At 39.1% G+C, this 24,970-nt stretch overlaps 3 protein-coding genes across 3 annotated transcripts in view; 2 read left to right on the top strand and 1 right to left on the bottom strand.

The window, feature by feature from the left end:
• LOC136364479 (beta-microseminoprotein-like) overlaps positions 1 to 24,970 on the bottom strand; it is a 307,144-nt gene that overhangs the window by 93,047 nt on the left and 189,127 nt on the right. The gene's annotated exons all lie outside the window — the stretch shown is intronic.
• Positions 4,267 to 15,541, top strand: GDF10 (growth differentiation factor 10). The gene is made up of 3 exons (XM_066323905.1): positions 4,267 to 4,636; positions 9,476 to 10,383; positions 14,622 to 15,541. Exons 1-3 carry the CDS (start codon positions 4,342 to 4,344, stop codon positions 14,811 to 14,813), a joined length of 1,395 nt encoding a protein of 464 aa, XP_066180002.1. The 5' UTR covers positions 4,267 to 4,341; the 3' UTR covers positions 14,814 to 15,541.
• Positions 20,433 to 23,931, top strand: GDF2 (growth differentiation factor 2). Its single transcript, XM_066324494.1, has 2 exons — positions 20,433 to 20,924; positions 22,565 to 23,931. Exons 1-2 carry the CDS (start codon positions 20,579 to 20,581, stop codon positions 23,503 to 23,505), a joined length of 1,287 nt encoding a protein of 428 aa, XP_066180591.1. The 5' UTR covers positions 20,433 to 20,578; the 3' UTR covers positions 23,506 to 23,931.

Below are 24,970 nucleotides of genomic sequence, written 5' to 3' on the forward strand. Positions count from 1 at the left end.
CTACCCTTTTCCTCCCTGAAGTTGTCTGCTTTTGCTTCAGTCACAGTCTGGGTGGTCTGATTACCCTCTGCTCTCATTCTCCTGCATGATCTCTATGAAGCATGAGCTTCCCTCTCCCATGGAAGAAAGATATCTCGGGCAGTACAATGGCCAGGCACTTGTGATTCACCCTCTTACAGTAAGGAGAAATCTCATATAGTAACAAGAGCTACTCCAGTTCAGGTGAGCTCAAAGGCAGAATAACCAACCTGGATGAACCAGCTTTTCAACAAACATGAGTTACCATTAGAATTTCTACTGGAAAAGTTTCAACAAAACCCCCAAACATGGTCTTCATTTCAGGTCAGTACTAAGTAACATCACAGAGGTACTATTTCTGCAAATACCGGCTCTTACCTTTGCACTTGGTAACCTTTCATGGAGAAAATCCTCCCACAGAGGCTTGTGACTTCTGGGTAGCAACAGAATGGGAAATGCTTGTCTGATAATTGTCCATACCATCCTCATTACAAGCATAAATGGTGGACCTCAGGATAGAAACATGCATCTTTGGTTTCTGAGACCTGTTAAAAAAACATGCTCTGAAAATCTTCCAATATGGAAGAAAAATTCTGAACTGTCAGTGAGGTAAAACCAGAAAAGCAATAGGGATACAACATTTTCATTACTGATGCAGGTAAGCGATTAATACACCAATGCTCGGTACAGGCCAATTGTGTAAAGAGAAACTGAAATTAACCTCAGATTTGCAAAATGCTAGCCCTGAGGCTGAATAGTGCTACCATTGCCAGTGAAACTGGAACAGGAAGATGCTCTCTACTTCAGACAACCACACTCAGGGAGTGAAATTCACCCTTTGCACATCTAGCCAGTTGATAGAGATCTCTTGTAGCCATTGGAAAGCCACAGACACCACTAGACCACAGAGCAAATGAGCAATTTTGGACATCTACCATAGGGTGAGACAAATTACACTTCATCTGTGCATCCTCATTCCTTTGTTTCTGTAATAATTATCATTCATAGTTTGGTAGGATGTGAATGGAGGCAATTTTTTGCTTCTCAGCAAGATAGACAAAATAAACTCTTGTCACTAAGGATGAAGGATGGGGAGCCTGTCAGGGAGAAAGTTTATTCTTGTGAAAGACTGGAATATGTGAGATCATGGATCCAGAATGGAAATCCAAGGTGAGAGGGTGTTCTTGAGCTGACAGGATGGACTGAGAGAATTAGTGCTGCTTCTTAAGAGGAAAAGCTTTCCTCGCCAACAATAGGCAAAGCTTTCCTTGCCTGATATACCAAACTCTTCTCTCAACATTAAGAGCCTTCCAGAGCTCTGGATCAGCCCTGAGCATTCTGCTTTCCCTAATACCTAAACACCATTAGGTCTTTGTTCTTTCTAGGGTATTAAAATAATTTCACTATTGTTTAGGAAAACTGAACTAAACGCAAAAAGCCCATTTTACTGACCATACATCATTGACCACATAACATCCTCGTCAAACCTTGTGATTTTGGAAGGAATGCAAAAAGGCTTTGTAGAGTTCTGCCATCAAATTCTGTGAGAACTGGTAGACCACTGCATTTCACTCAGTTAACTTCTAATTAATAAGTTATATAGTTAAGGAATGATCTTAGCTAATTGTGTAGCATTACACATAGTGAGGTATTTTTCTGAGTGAAAAATGAATGAGCTGCCCTACAATAAGTAGTAACCTGAAATCAGGACTGAAGCCTAAATTTAATAATAATTTATGTTTCATTAACTTCCCTGGAGTTTTAAGCTTTATTATCCCTGCTACTGACTTTATTATTAAAAATAAAAGTGTCAGGCAAAATTATTTTAATAGACATAGATATGATCCTAAAGGGATTTAATAATTTATTTTACTATAAAACAAAAAGAATAGATACTCCTCTTGGTGCTCTATATCCCCTTTTGTATATTTCCTTTGTTATTTCCTACAACAAAACACAAGCACGGGTCACAGTAGTTCCTTTGTGCAGATATCGCTAATTCCATAAGGAAACATTATTTGTTTTCTTTTTCACATATAAGCTGTTATTAAGAGTATGTAATACTATTTATATCACAATGATTTTAGTAGGAAACTTAGATCTGCAGTTTAAAATCTTGAATGCATTGTTCTAACTACTAGGAGACTTTTTCCAAGTCCTGGCTTGCAAAGCTTTGACTTAAGCTATTTAAGAAGAAGAAGAGAAGAAGAAAAGGGTGGGGGGGGGAAAAAAAGGGAAAAAAAAAAAAAGAAAGAAAGAAAAGAAAAAAGACTCTACTTGGCAAGAGCTTTAATTAGCAGAAATTTCCACGCTAGGAATATTATTCTGCATGAGCAGAAATTGCATAGCTCTTGCCTCTAGATGCCTTAGAGATGCCATTGATTGGCCATATTCAGAACAGGGGAATTATGTGACCCAGTGCTAATTTGAATTCCTTTACCAAACACATTTTTATTTCATCATCTCAGCTGCATAAAAGAGTCAAAGTACCAGAGCTTTAAAGACGTTGAGTTCCTGCTGTTCTGCAATAAAATAAGGCAAGAAATATTAGCCATCCCTGGTTGATTCTTCAATTCTTTCCCAACAATGTCAAAGTATCAGTGTCCTACAGGTTTTAGTGCAGGTTAAAGACTGATACAAAGTGTATGCCTGAATAGAAGTTTGGAGTGAGTTAAGGAGAGGGAGAACATTTTAATGGGACATTGGTCCAAAATAGCCCAGCTTGTTTCTACCTCCTGCTGCCTCTTCCTCCTTTTCACAGGACCTTGATTGTATAGAAACAGTACAGACAAAAACCACAAACAACAAAAGGTTCGCTCACACCCCCAGTGGAGGTCATGAGCATGCTACCATGGAGAAAAAAAAAAAAAAAAGCATCAAAGGGTAGTTTGGCTTACTTATAAGAAAGATTAATTAATAGGAGGTTTGATACTTTAGCAATGTACATTTGGGCAAATTTGTATTTGCAAATTGTTTGTTTCACATATTCAAAGGGCACAGAGCAATGAGGCCTGGTGCTAATGCTAAAAATGAATCAAATCTTTATTTGCCGTGATCCAAAAACTACAAACTTGTGGTTCAGAGGCTCTCAATAGTATCTGCTCAGACATGACACTCCAAGGTTAAAAAATAAAAGCACAAAAGAGTTGTGTTATACACAGTAACAGTAGCTTTTTCCAACAATTTTTCAATTATCGCATTGTATACTCTCCAAGAAAAGTAACTGTCTTGGCTACTAGAGAAAAAGCTTTTAAAAAGGAGGCAAAATTTTAAAATTCCCTTTAAATATACCCCTCTCCTTATTGGTTGTCTTTAAAATTGCTGTTCATTACACCAGCATTTATACCAGCTGGATGGCTCTGATTCAGAACTACCTGTGTCACATGATGAATAAGTGCAACACGCACCATTCACTTTTAAATCAATCCCCTCCGACCTAAGCCATGTAAATCCTTCAGAAATTCACACCAGTATTCTCCTCCTTCAAATCACACATAGAAATAGTCCAATGACGAAAGTTTACCCATGCACAGCCCCTTTAACCCCGACCATTTAAGTAACTGCTTGGAATTATCAGTGACCCTTGTTGCACTTCTGGCTAGCTCACACTGGGTCTTCTTGAGTGCAGACCCACGGGGACTTTTCTTTTCTCCGGGGTCCTTGAAATAAACACTATTCACAGCGTTGCCTTCCCAAGACAGCGCTGTCAGTTCTGGCAGCAAAGACCAAACAGCAAAGGCTCTTCCACTTTCGGCACGTATATGCGCACCCTTCCCTCGTCACACTGTCCCTGCCATCCATCCAGCCTTCCGTCCCCTCGCTGCTCGCCCCCTCTGCTTGGTATCTATCCCTTCTATCTTTCAGAAATTATTTTCAAGCCCCCCCCCCCCGGTCTCCCGGCTGGCGCAGGCTGCCAAGGTGCCGTCCTGTCGCAGCGCTCGATGCCGCGGCGGTGACATGTGCCTCTCATCAGCAGCTGGGAGCTAATTCATATAGCTCCTTTTCCCGCTAAGCTTTAGGGAGCGGGGAAGCCTCCCGTAGGAGGAATGCAGCGTCCCCTCCCGCAGTGCCCCCGCACCCGGACCCCCGGAGCTGCCCCCGCTCCGCCGCCCCCGGCCCGCAGCTCCTGGCCCCCGGGCCCGGGGATTGGCCCGGCGGAGGCGGCATCAGCGGCGGGGGGGGGCCGCCCCCACCCTCCCTCCTCCTCCCTGGCCCCGCCGCCCCCTCGGCCCGGTGCGGCACGGCCAACCGGGAGACCCAGACGCAGGCAGCGACCCAGCCGCCGCCGCTCCGCGCCCGGCCGCCCGCCCGCAGCATCCCCCGATGGCCGCCCGCCTGACCTGCTGCCTCCTGCTGTGGGCCCTGGGCCATGGGGGCTGCTCGCCCGCGGGGGAGGGCGCCGGCAGCCCGCCCGCCTGCCCCGTCCAGCCGCCGGCAGACCCGGACTCGTCCGCCCCCGGCCGCGACCCCCGCGGCGGCTCTTCGCCGCCCCCTGGGCTGGGCAGCATCGCTCAGGACATGGTAGCTGTCCACATGCTTAAGCTCTACGAGAAGTACAACCGGGAAGGGAGCCGGCCCGGCGACGGCAACACGGTCCGCAGCTTCAAAGCCAGGCCGGGTAAGACGGGCCGGGCGCGGGGGCACCGCCGGAGCCCGCTCGCTCCTCTTTCGCGTTAAAGTGACGGGTTTGCCTCGAGGTTGTCATTGACCGCAGGGGGTGTCACTCTGGGTGAATGCCGGGGGGTCCCTTGCTGCCTACACGGACAGGGTGTCGCCCCTCGCTTTGCGGACGGCTGCCCACCTTCCCTGGCTCGCTTCCCTTCCCGGAGAGTATCTCCCTCGGGAAAGTCTCCTTGCTGTGGATGCAAATCAGCGGCAAAAGAAGTGCCGTTCCCAGCGCACATCGCTCTGGGCCAAAAGATCTTTTCAGAAATACTTGGAGCAGAAACCTAGTAGCGAGGGCTCCAGGCACTGGTCCTCTCCCCGGCTCTTCTCGCAGCCTCAGAAGTTGCTGCTAGGAGGAGAGCCGCCTACAGGACCGCCTGAAACTGCTCGGCATCTTAAATTCCTTGAGCTGCCTAAACCTAAGACAGATACCTGACCTTCCTCTTCCCAGTTTTACTTGGCTTGATTATGAGGGTGGAGAAACATATGTAGTGTATCAAAACTACACTTTCATTATCCCAATATGACGTCAAACAAAAAGGAGGTTTGCCTGGTTAATAGCCCACAAATTTGTTATCCTTTGCCAAGGAAACGCAAACGCTCTTTTCTAGAAAACACCTTCCTTCTTTGGTTAACACTGTAACTAAGACTGTAACTAAGATCTTAGTTCTTAAAATAACCACTGTATCAGTTTCCAAAATCTAGTTTTTACTACCTTGTCAAAAATATTAATTATTTTATTTAGACAAATCTGATGGATTGAAACTCACAAAAGCAAATTTTGCATAGATCTATTTCTCCTCCACTTAAGTCTTATGTATAGAGTACAGTGCAGCATACAGTGTTTTAGGGAATGCTTACTATAATATTGCACAATAATTCATATGCTCTTCTGCACCCCAACTTAATTTCTATCCTATGTCAACTGTAATATTAAAAAGTAATCATATTCAAGGAGGGGGAAACTCCATGGAAAAATAAGTGGTTAATGAAAATGTTTAAAAATCTAGGAGTTATGACATAAAGCAATTGCAGACATTTGTGAGAAAAATAAATTGTCATGCTCTAGATCATTAGCTAGCAGTTGCTATAATACGGGTTAGGAAGGAACTTCCACTGTGGATGGTTTTCCATGACCTCCTGTGAGCACTTTTATTTTTCTGTGAACTAAGCAGCTAATACTGGCTGTCACCCAAATAAGGCCCTGGCCTACAAAAGAGATTTGGGGAGAAGTAAAGAATTGCACTATATTCTTTATTTTTCAAGTAATATGATGCCCACACTACTTGCATCGAACTAGTCTAAGCTGTAATTCCGTTTTAAAACACTAAAATAGCAACCCACAGGTAGATTGTGATGATCAAATACAAATTAATACTATTTTGTTCATTTGCCTGATCATGCAACCAAGGCAGAGAGGCCCAAAATTAACTTGGCTTTCCCTGCAATGGAAATAGGCATATCTATGTCCAAAACTCCTACTTCCTGTGTCTAATCTATGTACCTTCTCTACTGGATCCCATCTTTCCCAAATAACATGACATGAAAGCAGAAGCTCCTCTGCACTGTTCCTTTGAATAGCATTCATCAAACTAGTGATAAACACTCTAAAATGTATCATAGATTGATGCAAGACGAGGGAGGAGAGAAGAACCTTGTCTGCCACCATGTTTATCCTCTCTGAGAAATTCTAATGTTTCCTTCTAAAAGACTTGGAACATCCATTCTTTATAAAACATGGATAATAATTGCAGTCCTATGGAAATAAGCAAAACAGACTACACACACTATAATAATTTTCATTATCCTAAGCAATGGACTTCTTTTATCACATACCTTTCAGAAAATCTGTAATTGTCTGTTCCTGTGGTGCTGTTTAAAGCTGTTTGTTAGGTGACACTCAAGCATCAGAGTTACAAACAGTTGTCAAAATGAGAGTTCCAGACATACAAAATGTTGGTCCAGACATTTGTCTTTTATCATATGCACTACTGAGTTCTCCTCAACCACCCCATTGTATTGCCATCCTACCTGCTCCTTAGAGGGTATAGATGATGTTGACTGAGCTATGGAATGTGTAGTATTTTTCCACATTCAGTGTGAGGCACTTGAAATATAAATGCCTGTGCTTTTTGCATGTAGCCTAAGTACAACTTTTTTTTTTTTTTGTTCGTCTAGCAGTACTTGTCCCTTCAGAAAGAGTATTTCACAAACAATCTATCACCTTCTCTCAGCTCGCCTCTACATCTGTTCACAAGGGTTCATTTTTTTTTTTTAATAAGGAGCTGAGAGACAGTCTAAGAACTAATTTCTCAGGTTTCTTATTTCTTTAGGTGCTTTCCAGTTTTGAGGGAACTTTGTAGCTTTAGCAAGCAGCACCAACTGGTTGAAGTTGAGTCATAGTTGCTCAGATTGAGGGGAATTAATCTTCATGGCAGCAATTTGCTGCCCAACCATAAAGCTTCCCCATAAATTGACTCTTGTAGCTCAGACTCATTCCCTGAACAGGATGCATCCTCTGTGCTAAACAAAGCAAAGACCTAAATGAAGAGTAGAAAATAGCAGCCATTTAATTAAGATTGTATCATAATGCATATGTGCAAGAAAACCAAATCAAGACTGACAATGCATGGTTGACAAGTTGGTAAAAGCCTGAGTGAACTTATGCAATATGGAAATATAACTATGCTCCATTCTAAACTCAAATCTTTTAAATTCCTAAAAAGTCTGTATTTCCTGGCTTCTGACTTTTCAGTAGCTGCAGATTCATAGATTCTTATTCTGTTTCACAAATAATTTTGACTTTTGAATGGTGCATTTCATTCTAGAGTACAGACTTATTTTAGATGAATTCAGCCTCCCTTTCTCTGATCTATCATTACAAGTTGCCTTCCCTTCTGAAACCCTGAGACACTGGTTTGAAATGTCTTCATCCCAACAATTCTTGTGCTTCGTACAGAGCCGATGGTGCTTGGAGCATTCTACTACTAAAAGAAAGTATTTAAAAATTCAACTACAATAGATAGACTTATTTTTAGAAACATATGCCTTCTGAAGTGAACATGCAATAATAATGACTGGTGTTGTAAAGGAAGTATTATAATTACTCTCTTCCTTGGCCTGAGTAACCATCTAGTAGCCTTGTGAAATTTCTGTGCTCCAAGGACTTGAATAAACTCTAAACCCTGAAGTTTTTTCATAGTATGAGTGTTGATTAAAAGTTTACTAATAGGCATCCTGTTCTGAAGTGACAGAAACAAACAGGTTCTTACCACAGCAATGCAAGCTGTTCTACTTCATTGTATCAGGAGCAAAATACAGATGGTGTAGATGGAAATTGCATACTTGAACATTTGTACTCCAAGACTGCCTGTGTGGGCTTCGGATTAATGATCATGCTAATGTGCTGTTCTTTTAGTCCAAATCATGGTTCTGTCCAGCATTAACTGGGAGATAGTGACCACAAATTTAGTAATGTGTTGCACTATTCATTTCCCTCTTTCAACTGAAACTGTGCTTTAAAGGAAGAATGTTCCAATAGGTGGGGTTAATGGTACTGCCTTTCTGTTGTTGCCGGAATTTCTGACTCATCATCCATAGTGCACTGAAAAACAAAGCTAAGTGTTTCTGGGTTCTGTTTGGTTTGAGGTGGTTTTTAACTTCCTTCTGACAGAGAATTTGCAGGGTTGACAGGGTTGGTCCATTTGGGTTAATTAAAGATGCAAACTTACCAACTGTAATCCTTTGATGAATTCTAAGTAGTGGTGTGAGCCTGGGAGAAGAGGACTCACTTCTTGGTTCTGCCACCACCTTCCCATATACTGTTGAGCTAGTGAAAAAACAAAGGCAGCTTTTCACAGTGATAGATTATTAAGGCATTGTCTTTTTATGCTGGGATGGCATTACATTTTAACACACTAAGAAAGGTTTCTACTGTTTAAATAAACATGGTGTAAAGAGTTATTAGTGTAATATTGCTCATCTTCCTCAAAAGGAGGGTAAAGATGTAAGCTGAGCACAAACTGTCCAACTAGCTAAAAGGAAGCTGTTTCAAATGGAGTTTGAATTTCAAGAGTCAGCTCCTGTTCAATAGCATTTGTCATTAACTTCGCACAGATCTAAACACAAGCCTTAGAAACCAAGTGTGTTTTACAGTTCTCTAAACAAAGCTCCTACATGATGTGTACTGGAAAGGAGGACTGCTCAGAGGAGTGATGACCCCAAAATGTGTTACACTGCTTACTGCCAGCCCCCTTGTGAAATGTTCATACTTGCAGATGATGAGCTGTTGCCCATAGAGTTAGCACAGAGACATCTTTCAGGAATCTCCAGTCAGCTTTAGATTAGACAATCTTGAATATTAACTGTAAACCTCGTTTCTGCTAGTACTGGTTTCAGCAAGGTATTTTTCTGAGCTCTGCCCCAGGTAAATTTGACAGCTTCTCTAGCCTGGCTTTGTTATAAATGAAATACAATCAAGGATTGCTTTTCTTGCCTACCCAGAATGAAGGACAGTCTGGAACTAAAAATCTCTGTAAAGAATAATATTATCCCTCGTGTGTACAAAAGATGCCCAGTACATTGGACAGTCTCAATGTTATTGCTATTAAATAGTTAAGCTTTTTTCCCCCTCTTATTCACCTAAGTTTTAAGCTGAAGTGATAAGATCACCATACTAAATGATTTTATGTAAATGAAAAGTAAAATTTGTTAATTCACTTAAATGGAAATAAGATTTGTCCACTATTTTTGGTCTCAGATATATATCCATGTTTTCCTTGCTCTCCTGCAGAATTCTTGGCCCAGAAGCCCTTGTACTGCTTCAATCTGACATCCATGCAGGATTCAGAAATGATCCTTGCTGCCACATTTCACTTCTATGCTGACAAACGCCCTCGGCATCGGGAAGTGTTTTGTAAACGGTCCAAGAACTCATCCTGCCGCCTCCTTCACCTGCCTCCAGTCCTACGGCTCAACTTAGTTTTCCAAAGCATTCACCAGAATTCTGCCTATGGACTAGTGAAAGGCAACATCACTGTGCTTCTTCAAAGGCGAGGGGCTTGGCATGCAAAGGACATTTCACACATTGTAAAAGAATCAAAACGAGCTGGGGAGCTCATTCTCTGTGCCGAGCTTGATTCTGGGGAGAAACACCAGGGCTTCCCTGAGCATGTTGCCAGTCATTTACCTTATATACTAGTTTATGCCAATGATCTTGCAATCTCTGAACCTAACAGTGTGGCAGGCACCCTACAGCGCTATGATCCATTCCCGCCCAATGACGGGGACCCAAATCTATCCCCTAATGCTTCTACTGATACTCGAGTTAGGAGGGATACGTACCTCGCTAGCTCTATTCAGAACAATGAGTTGCCAGAAGCAGATTATAGCAACAATAAATACAACAAACATGACATATGGGAGAATGCCTACAGATCCTTGAAACCAAAAGCCTCACGCAAAGATCGAAGGAGAAAAGGACAAGAAAATACAGAAACACTTAAAAAGTCTCAAGTGCTAAATTTTGATGAGAAAACAATGAAGAAAGCAAGGCGAAAACAATGGAATGAGCCAAGGATCTGTTCAAGAAGATACATGAAAGTTGACTTTGCTGATATTGGCTGGAATGAATGGATCATATCTCCCAAATCATTTGATGCCTACTACTGTGCAGGTGCATGTGAATTTCCAATGCCCAAGGTAGTATGCCTTTTTATTCTTGTGAGCTTGCAAACAGTAGGCCTATTGTGCTGCTTATCCAACTACTTCCTTAGTTAGAATTTCCTTTAGATTTTTATGTTTTTCATTTTGTTTTGTTGCCTTGATCTAAAGGATTTAAACAATATTGTTTCTATCAACTTAGTCATCAGAGTGCAAAAAGATTCACAGTTTTCTTCAAATGCAATCTCAAGAATATCAAAAATATCTCAGGTTTATCTTACAATTTCTCACCTTGTATCTTGAAACCATAGCATAATTACTTTTTTAGTTTATGAAAATATAGTTATACACACTAAATCATCCAAAAAATCTATTGTAGTGGCAGAAGTGTGAAGTATTATGTACTAATATTAAAACAAGCTACTCTGTCAACATATTTCTGGATTTCACTTGTAATATCTTAGAAGAAACATGAAGAGTAGTTACACTGAGGTATTTTTAACTTCAGGAAACTGCTTGTCACTTTTGAAAACAAAAATACTGATTAAGATGATCTTTTTGTATCTGAATTCTAAATATGTTAGATAATCCTTCTGGAACAAAACAGTTGATTTAGAAATGCCACAAAACTGGCTCTAGCACCCTGAAGTAAGAATACTGAATTCCTCCTATAGAAGCAGTGTGAAATTTGCCAGTGGAGAGGCAAACATTTTTCTGCTCTATGGCAAGAAGTAGAAAGGCTGATAATCTTATGCTAGACAAGAATTTTTAGGATTTTATAAGGCTTTCAAGTAACGGCAGAGGGGAGGATCTGAAGCACTGCCTAACCTGCATATTTAGAAACTGTAATTATTTTGCAATTCTGCCTACAAGTGGCCTGATTATTTGTTCGACTGACATTTTTGTATGTGGTCCTTTGGCACATAAATAAAGGATAGTGCTTTACAGCACAGAACTTCTGAAACAGGCTTTTGCCCTACTTTACATCCAGGGAGACTGATATATGTTTGTGTTGAAACGAGTAGTATAATTTCAGGAAGAGTAGATACCTAGGCTAGTTTCAAGTCTAGGAACAGTGGAAATCCAGACTTCATGGTAGGGTGTAGAAATCAGACCACATGTTCTTGTATAGCTGGCCAGTGCTGAACCAGGTGTACATAAATTGATACATGCTCCAGCAAAAATTAAAGCTTGCACAGACTCACATACAACTTCCCTTTGTTGTAATACAAATTGGTCATCCAGCATAATCACCATTTAGCTTACCCAAACAAAAAACAGCCTGGGAAAATAGGTCCTTTGCCATAGACTCACAGTCTAATGCACCATTCACACACAACAATATAAACCAGAAAAAAAAAATCCCACCCAAACAACAGCCCCACCCTTCAAAAAAGATGCATTTAACATATCTGACTTCTTGTGAGCAAAACAGCGCTACACAAAAGCTGGCAGGGCCAGGAGAGAAAGGATCCATTTCTAGCTTGAGCAGTTAAATACGATCATATTGCTTACTTACTTATTATCTTATCTAGAAATATGAGAAAATATTGTTATATAATAACGATTCCCTTTCACTAGTATCTTGATGCCCAAAACCCAAAATAAAGAAAACAAAAATCCAACTGAAAAAAACAAAAAACAAAAAAAAACCAGAGAAATTAAATCACAGATACATTGATTTAGGCATTCCGGGTTTGAATCACATTCATTTATTGGGCTTGCTTTGAAAGATGTCTAGTACTTGTTAGCTTTGTATTTTTAAGAGGGGAAAAAAAGAGGCAGATTCAAAGGTGTAGTATTTTTTAATGACTATTTCAAAAGGAAGAGAGAGGACACCAGCATGAATGAAAATTCAGTTCAGAGCATAAGAATTGCTTAATATTACTGAGGGAGAAATTTGTTCTTCACATATGTTCTAATTCAGGAAATTATCAAAGGCCAGATTAAAGCTATTCATAAAGACTTGGTCTACACAGTCAACCTATGATGGACAACAGACATCTAATTTCCAAAGTACCCTTTTAGAACTGTGGAGATAGAATTACATACCTGACATTTTAGGCTTATTTTTTTTCTTAAGTGCCAGTACATCATTCTGCACATATACTTTAATAATTGCAAGTCTTGATTTAGATAGACACTCAGCAGCTTAGATACAAATCTTCTCACAGTAAGTTCACTTACCTTCCTGCTGAATTTCTTATTCCCTGAAATGTTGAGGAGAAAAACTGGGTTATATGTATGTCTGGCTGCAGTGCTGCATTTGCCAAATAAATTCCAGTCCTGCATGTCTTAGAACCTGGTATGCTGTATATAACTTTGCAGCCAGTATTTAAAACATTAGCACTTCCTCAGTGCCATTATTACTGGGCATTCAACTAATTATTTCAAACTTTCTGCTTTAGTACATTGGGACGAAGTCGAATGTGAAGCCAAATGATCACTGAACACTGATGCCAGGTTTCCAGAAGGGCTGGAAAAATTCAGAGCCTGGCTGGACATGGGATGGGTATGCTGGCTGGCTCTGCTGTGGATATAGGGCTCAGGCAGCCAGGTTCCATACAGAGTACTAGTCTATCATAAGCATTTTCCTTTCCAAGCACTTTTGTGCATGATGTATCCACTTCAGGCATTAGAAATGTAATCAGTGCTGTCTTGGGAGACAGCTGCTCAGTCTAGATAGACTTCATTCACATGTCTTTGTTCCTTGCAGATATTAGAGGCTGCACAGTGGGAGAAGATCCTTGTAGGATCTTCTGCAGGTTCATAGCCAAGAATCCTGCAAGTCAGTAACTGGCTGTGAGGGCAATGATGGCCATCCACTGCATGGATGACGTTCCAGTAGCACATTGTGATCTGTGACTGTTTCAAATAACAGAGTGAAATAACACAGGTGTTAGGAACAGTTCAGAACATTTTTCATAAAGGCTAAATTAAGAACTTGATTCTAGAAGTTCTTAATTCTCTGAATTTCTATACTTTGCAGTTGCTTAAACACACAAAATCTGCTGTCTCTCTTTCTGTCCACATATTCTGACATGACCAACGTGGATAGAAACTGGTTTTTACTTCACACAGCAGCTTGTCTACCTCACTGCTGCTTGTCTGTGGATAATTTTGAAATCTAAAGATGAAGGAGGGCAAGAGAGAGCAAGCTGTTGCTAATTACACTAATATATGCTTATTACAGAAAGGCACTGTGCAGGATTGGCCACTTGTTGGCACTTTGCTATAGGGATGATGTCTTGAAGGGTCAAGGACAGATTTCACAGTTACTCCTTATAAGGGGTTAGTTAAGGAAGATCTGAAATCCTTAATGGCAGTTAAGGTTTGAATCTGATTTGCTGATGTGTTACACTTATTGCAAATGTTTCAAAACTGAATTATCCTAAAAACAGCTCCTTTGTTCTATCCTTGGACTACATAACTTTTCATGTAGAAATGGAAAACCATGATTTTTGTGGCTCAGTACCCTGAACAGGTTATAGATTAAAGCTGCCATGAATCCTCACTTCATACTTCCTCCAGCCTCACCTTTTTCCTTCTCTCAGTTTGAGGCTAGCCCACGGGAAGAAAAAAAAAAAAAAAAGGCCTGGTGATGAAGGCAGAGGGAAGCAAAGACCACAGATATGAGCTATTTTTCACGCAGTTATGATCAGAAAGGCTCTGTCAGGATGTTTGACTGCTCTATACTCTCTCTTCTGTGGACACTACTTCTGGAGTACTCTGCTCTTTCATTAGAGAGATTACTCCAGGAAAAAGTAACGAATTCCAGGTAAACATACATGAGGAAAAATTCTATTGGAACATAGGGATAGTTATTTTGTAAATATTTGCAGTAGCAAATTTTCTAAGTCAGACAAGGGGTTAAGAGAACAAAATATAACATCTACCAAGAACTATGCCCCAGCTTACACTTTTTCTGCATGCCTGCCTTCAGCATGAAGCAGGTACATTCGGGGACATTTTTCTTCAGGCCTCTGGCTGCTGGCTGTGCCACCAGTGCCCTCCTCTGGTATTTGTGAAGGTAGCCTAAGGAACACAATAGATCTGTTGGATACATCCAGCTCAGGAAAGCTGAAGTGTGAGGGACTAGCTGTGCTGCATGGCCCTGGGACCCAAATAATGACATACTTGATTTATTGAGAAACAAAAAAATGCATAATTGTTGTCATTTTCCAAGTTCACCTAGGAAAGTGACTGCTTATATCAAGTCCATCTAGGAAAGTGGCTGCTCATAAATGAAGCTATAACTATTTCCTTCTCTGTTCTAGATTGTCCGGCCATCAAATCATGCTACAATTCAGAGCATCGTAAAAGCAGTAGGAATCATTCCTGGCATCCCAGAACCCTGCTGTGTTCCCGACAAAATGAGCTCGCTCAGTGTCCTGTTCTTGGATGAGAACAAAAATGTTGTTTTAAAGGTATATCCCAATATGTCAGTTGAAACTTGTGCCTGCCGATAAGTTCATCCAAACACACCTTTAACAAGGCCCACAAATCCTGCCCGACTGCTCTGGGAAGTTGTAAAGGAGAAATGAATCCACTTGTGTTGATGAACCAATTCAAGTCTCCAATTCCACTACAGAAAGCATGCAAAGGGACTAAAGCAATGCATGTACTCGCTTCAAAGGATAGGTCATACTGTCATCATTTGTCTTTTATATTCATCTTCCAGGAATTCAGTACTTCTACAGATACCTTCCTAACCCACCTAGCCAAGATACCTGATGTTTAGAGAGAAATTTAAGTGTAAAGTTTTCCATAATCAAAAGACTAAAATATGTTTTTATATGTTATTTTCTGACTATTTTATTTCTTCAGTTAACCAGGAAGATGGGAAGTGAACTTGCAAAGGCAGGCTTGTTTTAGAATATCACTTTTGTACACAAATCAAAAATTTTTACCTAAAACACTCATACTCTTAATATGCATATTTATACTGAAAAATGCTGTAATAAAGGGCTTAAAATGTATATTTTCTTCAGGATGCGAGTATAGTTCACTACATAAGTTTTCATATAAAAAATATGTTAATATAGTCATTTTTGGCTACCCTTCCTTAATATATAATTTGTTCTACAAAAGACATGTAATATCCCACATTTTTGGTTTGCTGGATAATTTCAGGTTGTTAAACATTTTCTCTGAGTAACACATACAATATAGTAATATGTTGAAATACTAAAAATAAAATAACCAAGATTTATATTTTTGTAAATTATGCTTTATATCCTCTAGATTGTTACATGCTTTTAACAAAAGCTAATAAATTAAAGGTACAGTAGTATCTAAAAATTTTGATTGTCTTTCTATAAGTGCACTCTCCTACATTTTGTTAATTAGATGGAAACTTGTAAATACATGTTAAGCTTGTCATAATGTGTTCAATAGATTACAGACAGAAGGAAATACCGTGATCATCCAGCCCGACCTCCTGCATAGCAAAGATCAAAGAACCTCGCTCAGCAGTTACTGCACCATGCATTATGGAACTTCTGTTTTAAGCTTGGGAATATCTTTGAAAAACATGCATAAATTTGGCTTTAAAGATTTCATGTGATAGATTATCTCTACTGGACTACAAGTAGTTGTTCCAAAAGTTAGTGCTCTTTGTTCCTATGTGGTGGCTTAATCCTAGACTGAATTTGATGAGCTTTAGCGTCAATTCAATAGATCTTACTGTAACCTATTTCATTAGATCCCTTTTATCTATTATCCAAAATACTTCTACTGTGTATTTTTAGTGTACAGAGTAGGGTCAAGTTACATTTTGGCTAAGACTTAAATAGATTGATTTCTTATTCTAAGCCTTAAAACAATTTCTCACAGCTCTCTTCTGAACTCTTTCCAGAACTTTCATTAACTTTCTTTTCAAAAAATGAACATCAAAATGGGAAACATTTGGCAGTGGTTCCATTGGAAGTCTTTATAGAAAGAAAGTCTCTGCATCCCTCTAACTCTTACACAATCCCTTGTTGATACATTTATGGTACTGTTTTAACTGGAGCAGTCTTTTAAGAACTTGTGTTCCCATCATGGTGCCTGTCAGTCCTCCTAGTGCCTCCATGTTCTAGGACACACTAGTCACATACTTCATTTTCACCCACCTGCTATACAATAGCATAAAGAGACCAAGAGTGGAAGAAGCATCTGAAGTCTGTAAGATAGCACAGATTATAAGATACAGAATGCTTCCTCCTCAAGAAACAGTCGCACCTTAGGCACTGCCTTATCCTATGAAGAGTTGCTTTGTTTAAGGGAAGAATACTACACACACTTCCTTCTGATGAACAAATAACTGGAAAGCTCTTACCCTACTAAGGATCTAGGTATCTTCTGCCACCAAGTTATGCTCAGGTGGTGCAGATTCTCAGAAAACAGAGGTGTGTAAATGTGGTACTTCCTGCTAATGTACATAAAAGCTAGATTCAGCATGCGTGGGAGGCTTTGCAAGGTTACGCTCATAGAAGTTCTTGTTAATTCCCCCTAGAAAGCTCTGACTAAGAAGTGTTGTTCTATGGTGCCCTGTAGTGACCTCCAGCTATGCCTGACAAAAGATCACTGATCAGGTTTGCAGTTCTTCTCCCAAAGTACTTTTGTACTTTGTAAATTACTACAGTAATTTACACTAGAACTATGGGAAACAACCTTTGTATAGTGTTGCTTTTAGAGATCTCCCTTAAAAAAATTACAATCTTGTATTTTTATAACACATGAGAAACTCAACTGCAGTCGACAGAATAATACTAATGTATAAAGAAAAATTTAAAAATTGTCAGAAAGTCATCATTCCTACAGAACAGCCATAACCATAATATTTTTCGAAGTATCTTAAATCCATGTTATTTCTGCTTCTATGCAAATCTACCTTTTCATGTAGGTCTAGTCTTGCTACTATTTATCACTAGCTCTGAACAGCCTGACCTATTAACTTAACGTGCTTATATTCTCATTTAAAGCATTTTGTTTTCCTTAAGGAATATTTTCTATATCTTGAATTAGTCCTTGGTTAAAAACATTCTTTCCAAGATGTGCTGATGCAAGCTATTATGGCAAGAGATACCACACTGTGATCTAAGGTCTATAGGACATAAGGAAAAATGCTACTACTACACTCATAAGGACCCCTACAAAACTCCAGGAGGTTAAGAATGTGTTTAAATTTCTGTTGGCAAAACTGTATATATTATACCTCTAAGTGTGATTGTGCTCAAACATGGCCTTTCTACATAAGTCATACACACCCCTTACCAGTAAAGTTTATTTCATTCGGAGTTTAGCTGTACTGGTCAACACACAATTCAATTCTTCAATGCAAAATAAGGCTTTTAACCACTTTTAGTGGTTTCAGTGACACCTTTCTGAAACTTTGGAACTTGGATGTCTAATCTTCCTCTGGAAAGAGAAACTTTGCATTTGAAATGGCACAAATACAGACAGCTGCTTCCAGAGGACACAGATACCCTCACTGTCTTAGTTCCCATAGATCTTTTTATTTCTTTGAACATCCTATAAACCATTCTGCTCAATTCTTGAGTTTCTAGAGATAGTTACTAGTGATAAACACAGGTCAAGATAATTCCACTAACTAATCCTAAAAGAAAATTGTATGAGTAAAGACAGATAAAACATGAAAACAGCTGATACTAGCCAGCAAAATGTTAAAACCCTTTTTTTCTAATTTCATTCTCTCGGGACACTGTTTAATTGCCAGAGGTAACAGCAACAGCTACACCGTACCTAGGTTTTTGTGAGTATTTAATTCACTTGCACAAGGCTGCATAATTAAAATAAACTACTGGACAATATTAATGTGTTTGTATATCACATTAATTAAAATCTGTCTCACTGCCAAACCTCAAAGAACAGCTTTCAAAAGGAATTTCCACTGAGTTAAACTGTTCATTGCAAAGTTTCTGCAAAGCTGACACTTGGCTTGACAGTATTTGACACCTTTATGTATGAACTTAGAGTCTGTATATAGCAACCGCCACAGCATTTGCAGCAGGAGAGAAGTATTTATATAGATCGTTTGATCTAGCTGCACTTTATGTTATCAAAATTAATTTTAAAGTAGACAGATACCGAACTTCAGGTACCTAGGCACAAGGAATGGAGGCTGCTCCTACTGAGTACACCCTTGACTGCACCCTTGAAAGTCGTAACTTAACGAAAAGTTTTGTGGCTGTCATGGATTTGTGATGCAGTTTGAGCATCCAGCATGATGCTATGTAATGGTAGCCAATGAAAGCTTTGGAAAGGTACACACTGGAGCAGTGAACTACATAAAGAAAGGATATTTTATTTCTGCATGTGGCACTGGTGCGCTGCCACTAGAAAACTTTGTATAGCCCTAGGGTTCACCTTTTCAAGAAGATATTCAGATTCTGAAAGAGACACAAAAAAGAAAGAAACAAAAACAGGGAGAAAAAATGTCCTTTGTTACTAAAAAGAACAATCTGTTTATCAGAAAAGAAACTGAGAAGTAACTTGATTACACTTTGATAGGGAGAAAATGTCAGTGTTATGGGCTCCCTTAAACTAGCCAGAAAGTTACAAGAATTCCTGTCTAGAAGGTAAAGTCGGGTACAGTGAAATAAGGAATGTGGCATTAAGGGGGTTTTTTTGTTTGTTTATTTGCTGTTTTGGGGGGTTTTGTTTGGTTGGTTTTTGGTTGTTTTTTTTTTTTTTTTTTTTTCTTTTTTCTGTAGATGATAATCTTTTAGCTACAAAAGTTGAAGAAATTTTTGATTCTTTGACATGTTCAGATAAAGTCTGTTGGCACTTAAAACATTATGTTTAGCCAAACACAAGCAGTTGGACCCGGCATATAGGTAGGAAACACAAAGGCACTGAGTAAATATAAGTCTTGCTATGCAGGGGACCAGGATCAATGCCAAGCAATCCTTTTTGACTTTATGTCATAGGAACATAATTAACCAGGATCTTGGATCCAAATTATCACTTGATCAGAAAATAAGCAAGAAGTGCAGAAGTCTCAGATCACTTTAAATGCTGTGTATCCATTGCTAAAAAACACGATTGATGTCTAAAAAAGATACAATATTAACCATGTTTGCAATGAGATTTTTATTAATGTAAAAGCTCATAATACTCTTCAGTTTTTTGTCATGTTTACAGTATGAACTGAGTTGTTCATAGAAAAAAATTATGTATTAATAGTACAGAAAAAGCAATTATATATCATTAAATTAAATCATAATGCATTCATTAAGATAAATAAACTTGTTTTTTCTTCTGTATCATGAGAAATTCATTTTCCATGGTTCTTCTCATGCACACAATATCTTCAGAGATAATCTTCTGTATCTTCAAAAGGACTTTTTACTTTCAGTGTGGCCTTGGAAGGCCTAGTTCTGTCTTCATTTTGAGGTTGCTGAAAAAATGACTCGTTGTCCTTGGACTGGATTGACCATCATGAATCTGTGAAATATATTACATAAGATACCATAAAAACAAGCGTAAATTCCCATACACCAAAGGAATCAAACTGAAAATGGACAAGCCTGCAAACAACATGAAGCAAACTTGACACAAAACAGATATTTCACTGTGTACAAACAATAGCCCTTGGCTGATAAATGGAAAGAAGTTTTAAGGTTGTTTTCAATGTCATGAGATCGTGTCTTGCAGAATCACGAGGCCCCTTCAACCTAATGGGCATTTTCTGATTGTATATGAAGGGATTGTATAAAAGATTTGTGAGATGTTATTTGCTAATAGCTAATAGAGTGATTTTGTTCTAGATCTGTATTTTCTAGTTCTGCTGAAAACAGTGTTAACTTCTGCATCCCTAAGAAAGCTTCTCTCTGTTTTGGCAAGGAAATTATAGAAGAATGTAATTAAGCAAAGATGACCCTAAAGTGAAATGTGGATTCTTTACAATATACAATGTCCTTCCCACCAGCCACATGTGTTTGTCAGATGTTTACAGAATCTTCATTAACTAAGAGCTTTGCTAGATAACAGAAGCTGAAGCATGGCATCAATGACTCTGATAAGAACAAGTGTACGACCAATCTGCTTGACAACTGACAAGAGGCTGGGGTTTGAAGCAGACTGCAAAAAGAACACAAGAAAGTGATTTGCAAAGCGCGTTCCAGTTGTTTGCCTTACATCTTCTTTCCTCTGTATTCAAACAAGACTGGCAATCAGCTAAAATACCCTTGTCCTCTTGTCTCTCCACCAGAAAGTAAATACAGAAGAAATGCATTGTTTTGGAGTATTAGCTGCACTGTCTGTTTTCAACATCATTGCTTGTTTGACAAGAGGCAAGCCTTTGGAAGACTGGGACAAGCTGTCAGCTATGGGAAAGTCTGATGCACACTTTCATGATCCTGGGCAAGTAGAAGATGAGACACATTTCAACTTCAAATCTTTCTTGGAGAATATGAAGATGGATTTACTAAGAAGTTTGAATTTGTCAAGAGTCCCCTCACAAACAAAGACCAAAGAAGAACCACCACAGTTCATGATTGATTTATACAACAGATATGCTGCAGACAAGTCCTCTATCCCTGCATCCAATATTGTAAGGAGCTTCAGTACTGAAGGTAGGAAAAGTCCTCAATATGTGGACTACAATTTTTAAAGAAGTACATGAATAGTAAATAGTCAGATTCTTTTGAAAATCAGAAGAAACTGAGATTCTAACTTCCACAGATTCTTTAGAAATGAAACATTAATATATTGGATTGTATTTTTACTCTATAGTTTTTTTCAATCTTTAAAAAATGCAGTTACCTTTAGTTTTCTTCTTTGATATTTTCACTGTACAATATTCTCAAATGCTTGAATTAAGATGATGCACCAAATAACAAGGTTTTTATGAAGCATGTTTCTCAATACTAGATATCTGGAACTGAGTTTTTATGTTTCATGCAAGCTTTTGATCACCAATAATTGAGACTGATTTCTTTCTGGTGGACTCTGTACATATTTAAAAACTACAGCAACCAACTGAGAATTTTGTCACTGGATCCAAGCAAGGAACAGCCCTGCTCCTCCAAAATTCTGGGTTAGACAAAGATTTATATGGAAATTATTAGTCATGCTTATGTCAACAGAAAAAATTCAAGATCCTTGTCTATGTAACATTAAATAGACTTTTAAACAATCCATCAGAGAGTAAAAAGTTAGAAGTAAGTGCAATCCTTGTTACAAAAATGAAACGGGGAGAAAGGAAGTTTCTGTTCATTTGAAAAATAGACATACACAATTAAGAGCACAGGGAACTCCAAATTCCCAAATTAGTGTCCCTAGTCCTGAAATAGAAAGAAATCCCAACAATAGGACTAGGTTATAGTTTCCATATCTTACTCTCCCCTCTGACTACGTTAGAGGGTAAATGATCTGAAAAAATGGCAGCAACTGACAATTAAAATTGCCCTAAAACCCTGTCATGATTAATCAGTTAGTTTACATTGAGCATTAAATAGACATCAGGGATGACTTTTAAACACTACCAATCTGATCTTCCAGCCAAATAACTGCTCCTCCCAAGGCAGAGATGCTGGTACTGCACATAGATTTGGAGACAACAAACAAACATGAACAAATCCACACAAACTCACAGGAACAGTCTGGGACCAGGGCATGAAAGGCTATTTATCACCAAGTCCCAGTTCAGATAGACCCTAGTGCTTCAATTCAGGATTTTAAAAACTTTTCCATTTCCCCAAACTCACAGTCTAAGCAGCTTTCAAACTTATCTGAAGACAACAAAAAAAGCCTCAGCGCAGCCAGTTCTTAAAGACACTTAATATGTATATTAGAGCAGCTCATCCCATGCATTATTTTAAGAGTAGGAAATCATTGGAGTTTTTTACAAATCCTTTGTGTAAAAATATCTTTAGCAAATTGCTAAATCTGAAAACTCTATGCATGCCTTATTTATGTACTCAATACTACCCAGCATCATCCATATTTTGTTCTAGGCAACCTTTTTATTCTTCCCTCCACACACTTACCTGGCTATGCAATCACAGTAAAATACTAGCAACATCAGGGACTTCCATTTCCTCTTTTCACTCTCTGCCCTTGAAACTCGGCCAGAAGACAGGATTTATTTTTTTTTTAATGCTGTGCTACCATGCTCTTATTTTATCACCGAAATATATCCTGAGTCTTTTAAAATCAAGTTACTTGGACAGTCAGAAGCACTGTAACCACATGTTTTAATTTCCTATTGCAGATGTTGTTTCTTTAGATTCACCAGAAGAAAACCCATTTAAGAAACACATTTTGTTCTTCAACATCTCTATTCCACAATATGAGGAAATCACCAGAGCTGAACTGAGAATTTTTGTTTCCTGTCACAGGGAAGTTGGTTCTCTCTCTAGGCTGGAAGGCAACATGGTAATTTATGATGTTCTAGATGATGGCCACTGGGAAAACCCAGAAAGTACCAAATCTTTCCTTGTCTCCCATAATATCCAGGAATGTGGTTGGAAGATGTTTGAAGTGTCCAGCGCTGTGAAAAGATGGGTCAGGGCAGACAAACTGGAGACTAAAAATAAGCTAGAGGTTGTTATAGAAACAAAAGTTCTGAGTGGTTTCACTTGTGGGAAGCTTGATGTCAGTGTTACCCCTGACACTAAAAATCTGCCCCTGTTAATAGTGTTCTCCAATGACCGCAGCAATGGGACAAAAGAGACCAAAGTGGAGCTCCGTGAGATGATTGTTCATGAACAAGAAAGTGTGCTCAAGGAACTAGGGAAAAACAACACTTCATCTGAGGAGGAACAGCAGGGAGAGGAAAGGGCCATCACGGGATCCCACCTACATTCCTCCAGAAGCAAGAGAAGCGTTGGAGCCAACCACTGTAGGAGAACTTCCCTCCATGTGAACTTCGAAGAGATTGGCTGGGATTCCTGGATCATTGCACCAAAAGATTATGAGGCTTTTGAATGTAAAGGAGGTTGTTTCTTCCCTCTGACAGATAACGTCACCCCAACTAAACATGCCATTGTCCAAACTCTGGTGCATCTCCAAAATCCAAAAAAAGCCTCCAAGGCCTGTTGTGTTCCAACTAAACTGGATTCAATCTCCATTCTTTATAAAGATGATGCTGGTGTGCCCACTTTGATATATAACTATGAAGGGATGAAAGTGGCAGAATGTGGCTGTAGGTAGTATACAAGTAGTATACAAGGCAGAATCTCTAAGAATGGGAACATCCCCTTTTTCTGTCTTGTGTAAATCTGTACAACAGTGATGCAAATGAAGACCATTGCAAACAAGGTTTGGAGCAGGGTTTGGGGCTGGTTGTTCTTGCTGCTTGTTTAAAGGGAAAATTGGCATTTAAAGAATGGCAATCATTGTAAATATCCTGCATTATATATCATGGCAAAGTGAATACTGGATTAAAATATTGTGAGATTGAATGAACTATGCGTTATCTGGTGACAGTGATACAATATCAATGCCTTATTTCAAACTTTCTGTTTAATCGACTGTATTTAGGTCACAAACTAGAGGATTTTCAGTGGGGGTTTAGGATGTCCTGCAAATGTTTAATAGCTCTTGAAATCTAATTCTCTCAGTCAACTCTGACATTTTCAACTTTCGTAAGACTCAGTAAATGGAATGCTGTCTGCATGATAAAGTCAGGAATCTAAATCCAGGAAGCCTTTTCTCATATCAGTAATCTCAGAGGCTTTTACAGGCAAATTATTTGTTCCTGTAAGTGAAGATTTGCAGTATTCAAAACAGAAGAGACTCTCACTTATTTCATTCCCAAGTTTCCTTCTGTGGGTAGCAGGTGCCTTAGTTTCAGCTTTCTTATCCTCAATGTCCCTATTTTTACCCCTTTATGGCACATACTTGAATGATAAGAAGTGCAGCCTTCCGCTTCTAAGACACTGTTTCCTAGGAGGAGCAGCAACCCTTATCACCGCACAAAGATAAGGAGCCACTCTGACCTACTGCATATTCTTAGTATTTCTTTGCAAGATCATGCAGCCAAATCATGTCCAGCCTTAGAAGCTGTATCCTAAGAGCACTGGGGGTTGGCAGAGCTCAGCACTTTTGAAAAGCCCAGGCTGCTTATATGAGGGACTAAATTTGTTGTTCAGAGTCTGACATGAGGTTCTGATTTTTTAAAAATTTCTTCTTAAAAGAAAATCCATTTTACATACAAAATTCTTTCATCCCTTTGAAGTCTGAGAAAAAGGAAAACTTCTGTGTCCTATGACATTGCTGTATGAGAAATATACTATCATACTATCATTTTTCTGACTTTAGTTGTATTTTCACTAAACAAGTATACTATCTTTCCTGCAATTAAAGTAAACTTCCTTTGATGCTAATGGAGGTTGTGCCTGTAAAAGGACAAATTGTCTTCAGTTGGTTGCAGGTGACAGGTGCTATACAACATCACCATACTGCACCACTACTCCTTCACAACTTTACACACATCTACCTGAGGAACCTTTTGAACAAAAGCCTTAACAAATTATGCATCAGTTCAAAAAGGTGAAGAATATTAATGATGCAAAAATCTAAACAGTACCCAAATATATGGAAGCAACAGAATTTAAATCAATAACATATGTTTTGAATTAGGACAGCCTGTGGGCAAGACGAATTCATTTGGCAT

The sequence above is a fragment of the Sylvia atricapilla genome, chromosome 8 (genome assembly GCF_009819655.1).
Source record: "Sylvia atricapilla isolate bSylAtr1 chromosome 8, bSylAtr1.pri, whole genome shotgun sequence".
NCBI lineage: Eukaryota > Metazoa > Chordata > Aves > Passeriformes > Sylviidae > Sylvia > Sylvia atricapilla.

Excerpts from the sequence above, each read along its gene's own strand:
- GDF10 (XM_066323905.1), top strand. The coding sequence starts at position 4,342 with ATGGCCGCCCGCCTGACCTGCTGCCTCCTGCTGTGGGCCCTGGGCCAT. Across the intron at positions 4,637-9,475 it reads CAGCTTCAAAGCCAGGCCGG|AATTCTTGGCCCAGAAGCCC; the intron begins GTAAGACGGGCC and ends GCTCTCCTGCAG. Across the intron at positions 10,384-14,621 it reads GTGAATTTCCAATGCCCAAG|ATTGTCCGGCCATCAAATCA; the intron begins GTAGTATGCCTT and ends TCTCTGTTCTAG.
- GDF2 (XM_066324494.1), top strand. The coding sequence starts at position 20,579 with ATGCATTGTTTTGGAGTATTAGCTGCACTGTCTGTTTTCAACATCATT. Across the intron at positions 20,925-22,564 it reads AAGGAGCTTCAGTACTGAAG|ATGTTGTTTCTTTAGATTCA; the intron begins GTAGGAAAAGTC and ends TTCCTATTGCAG.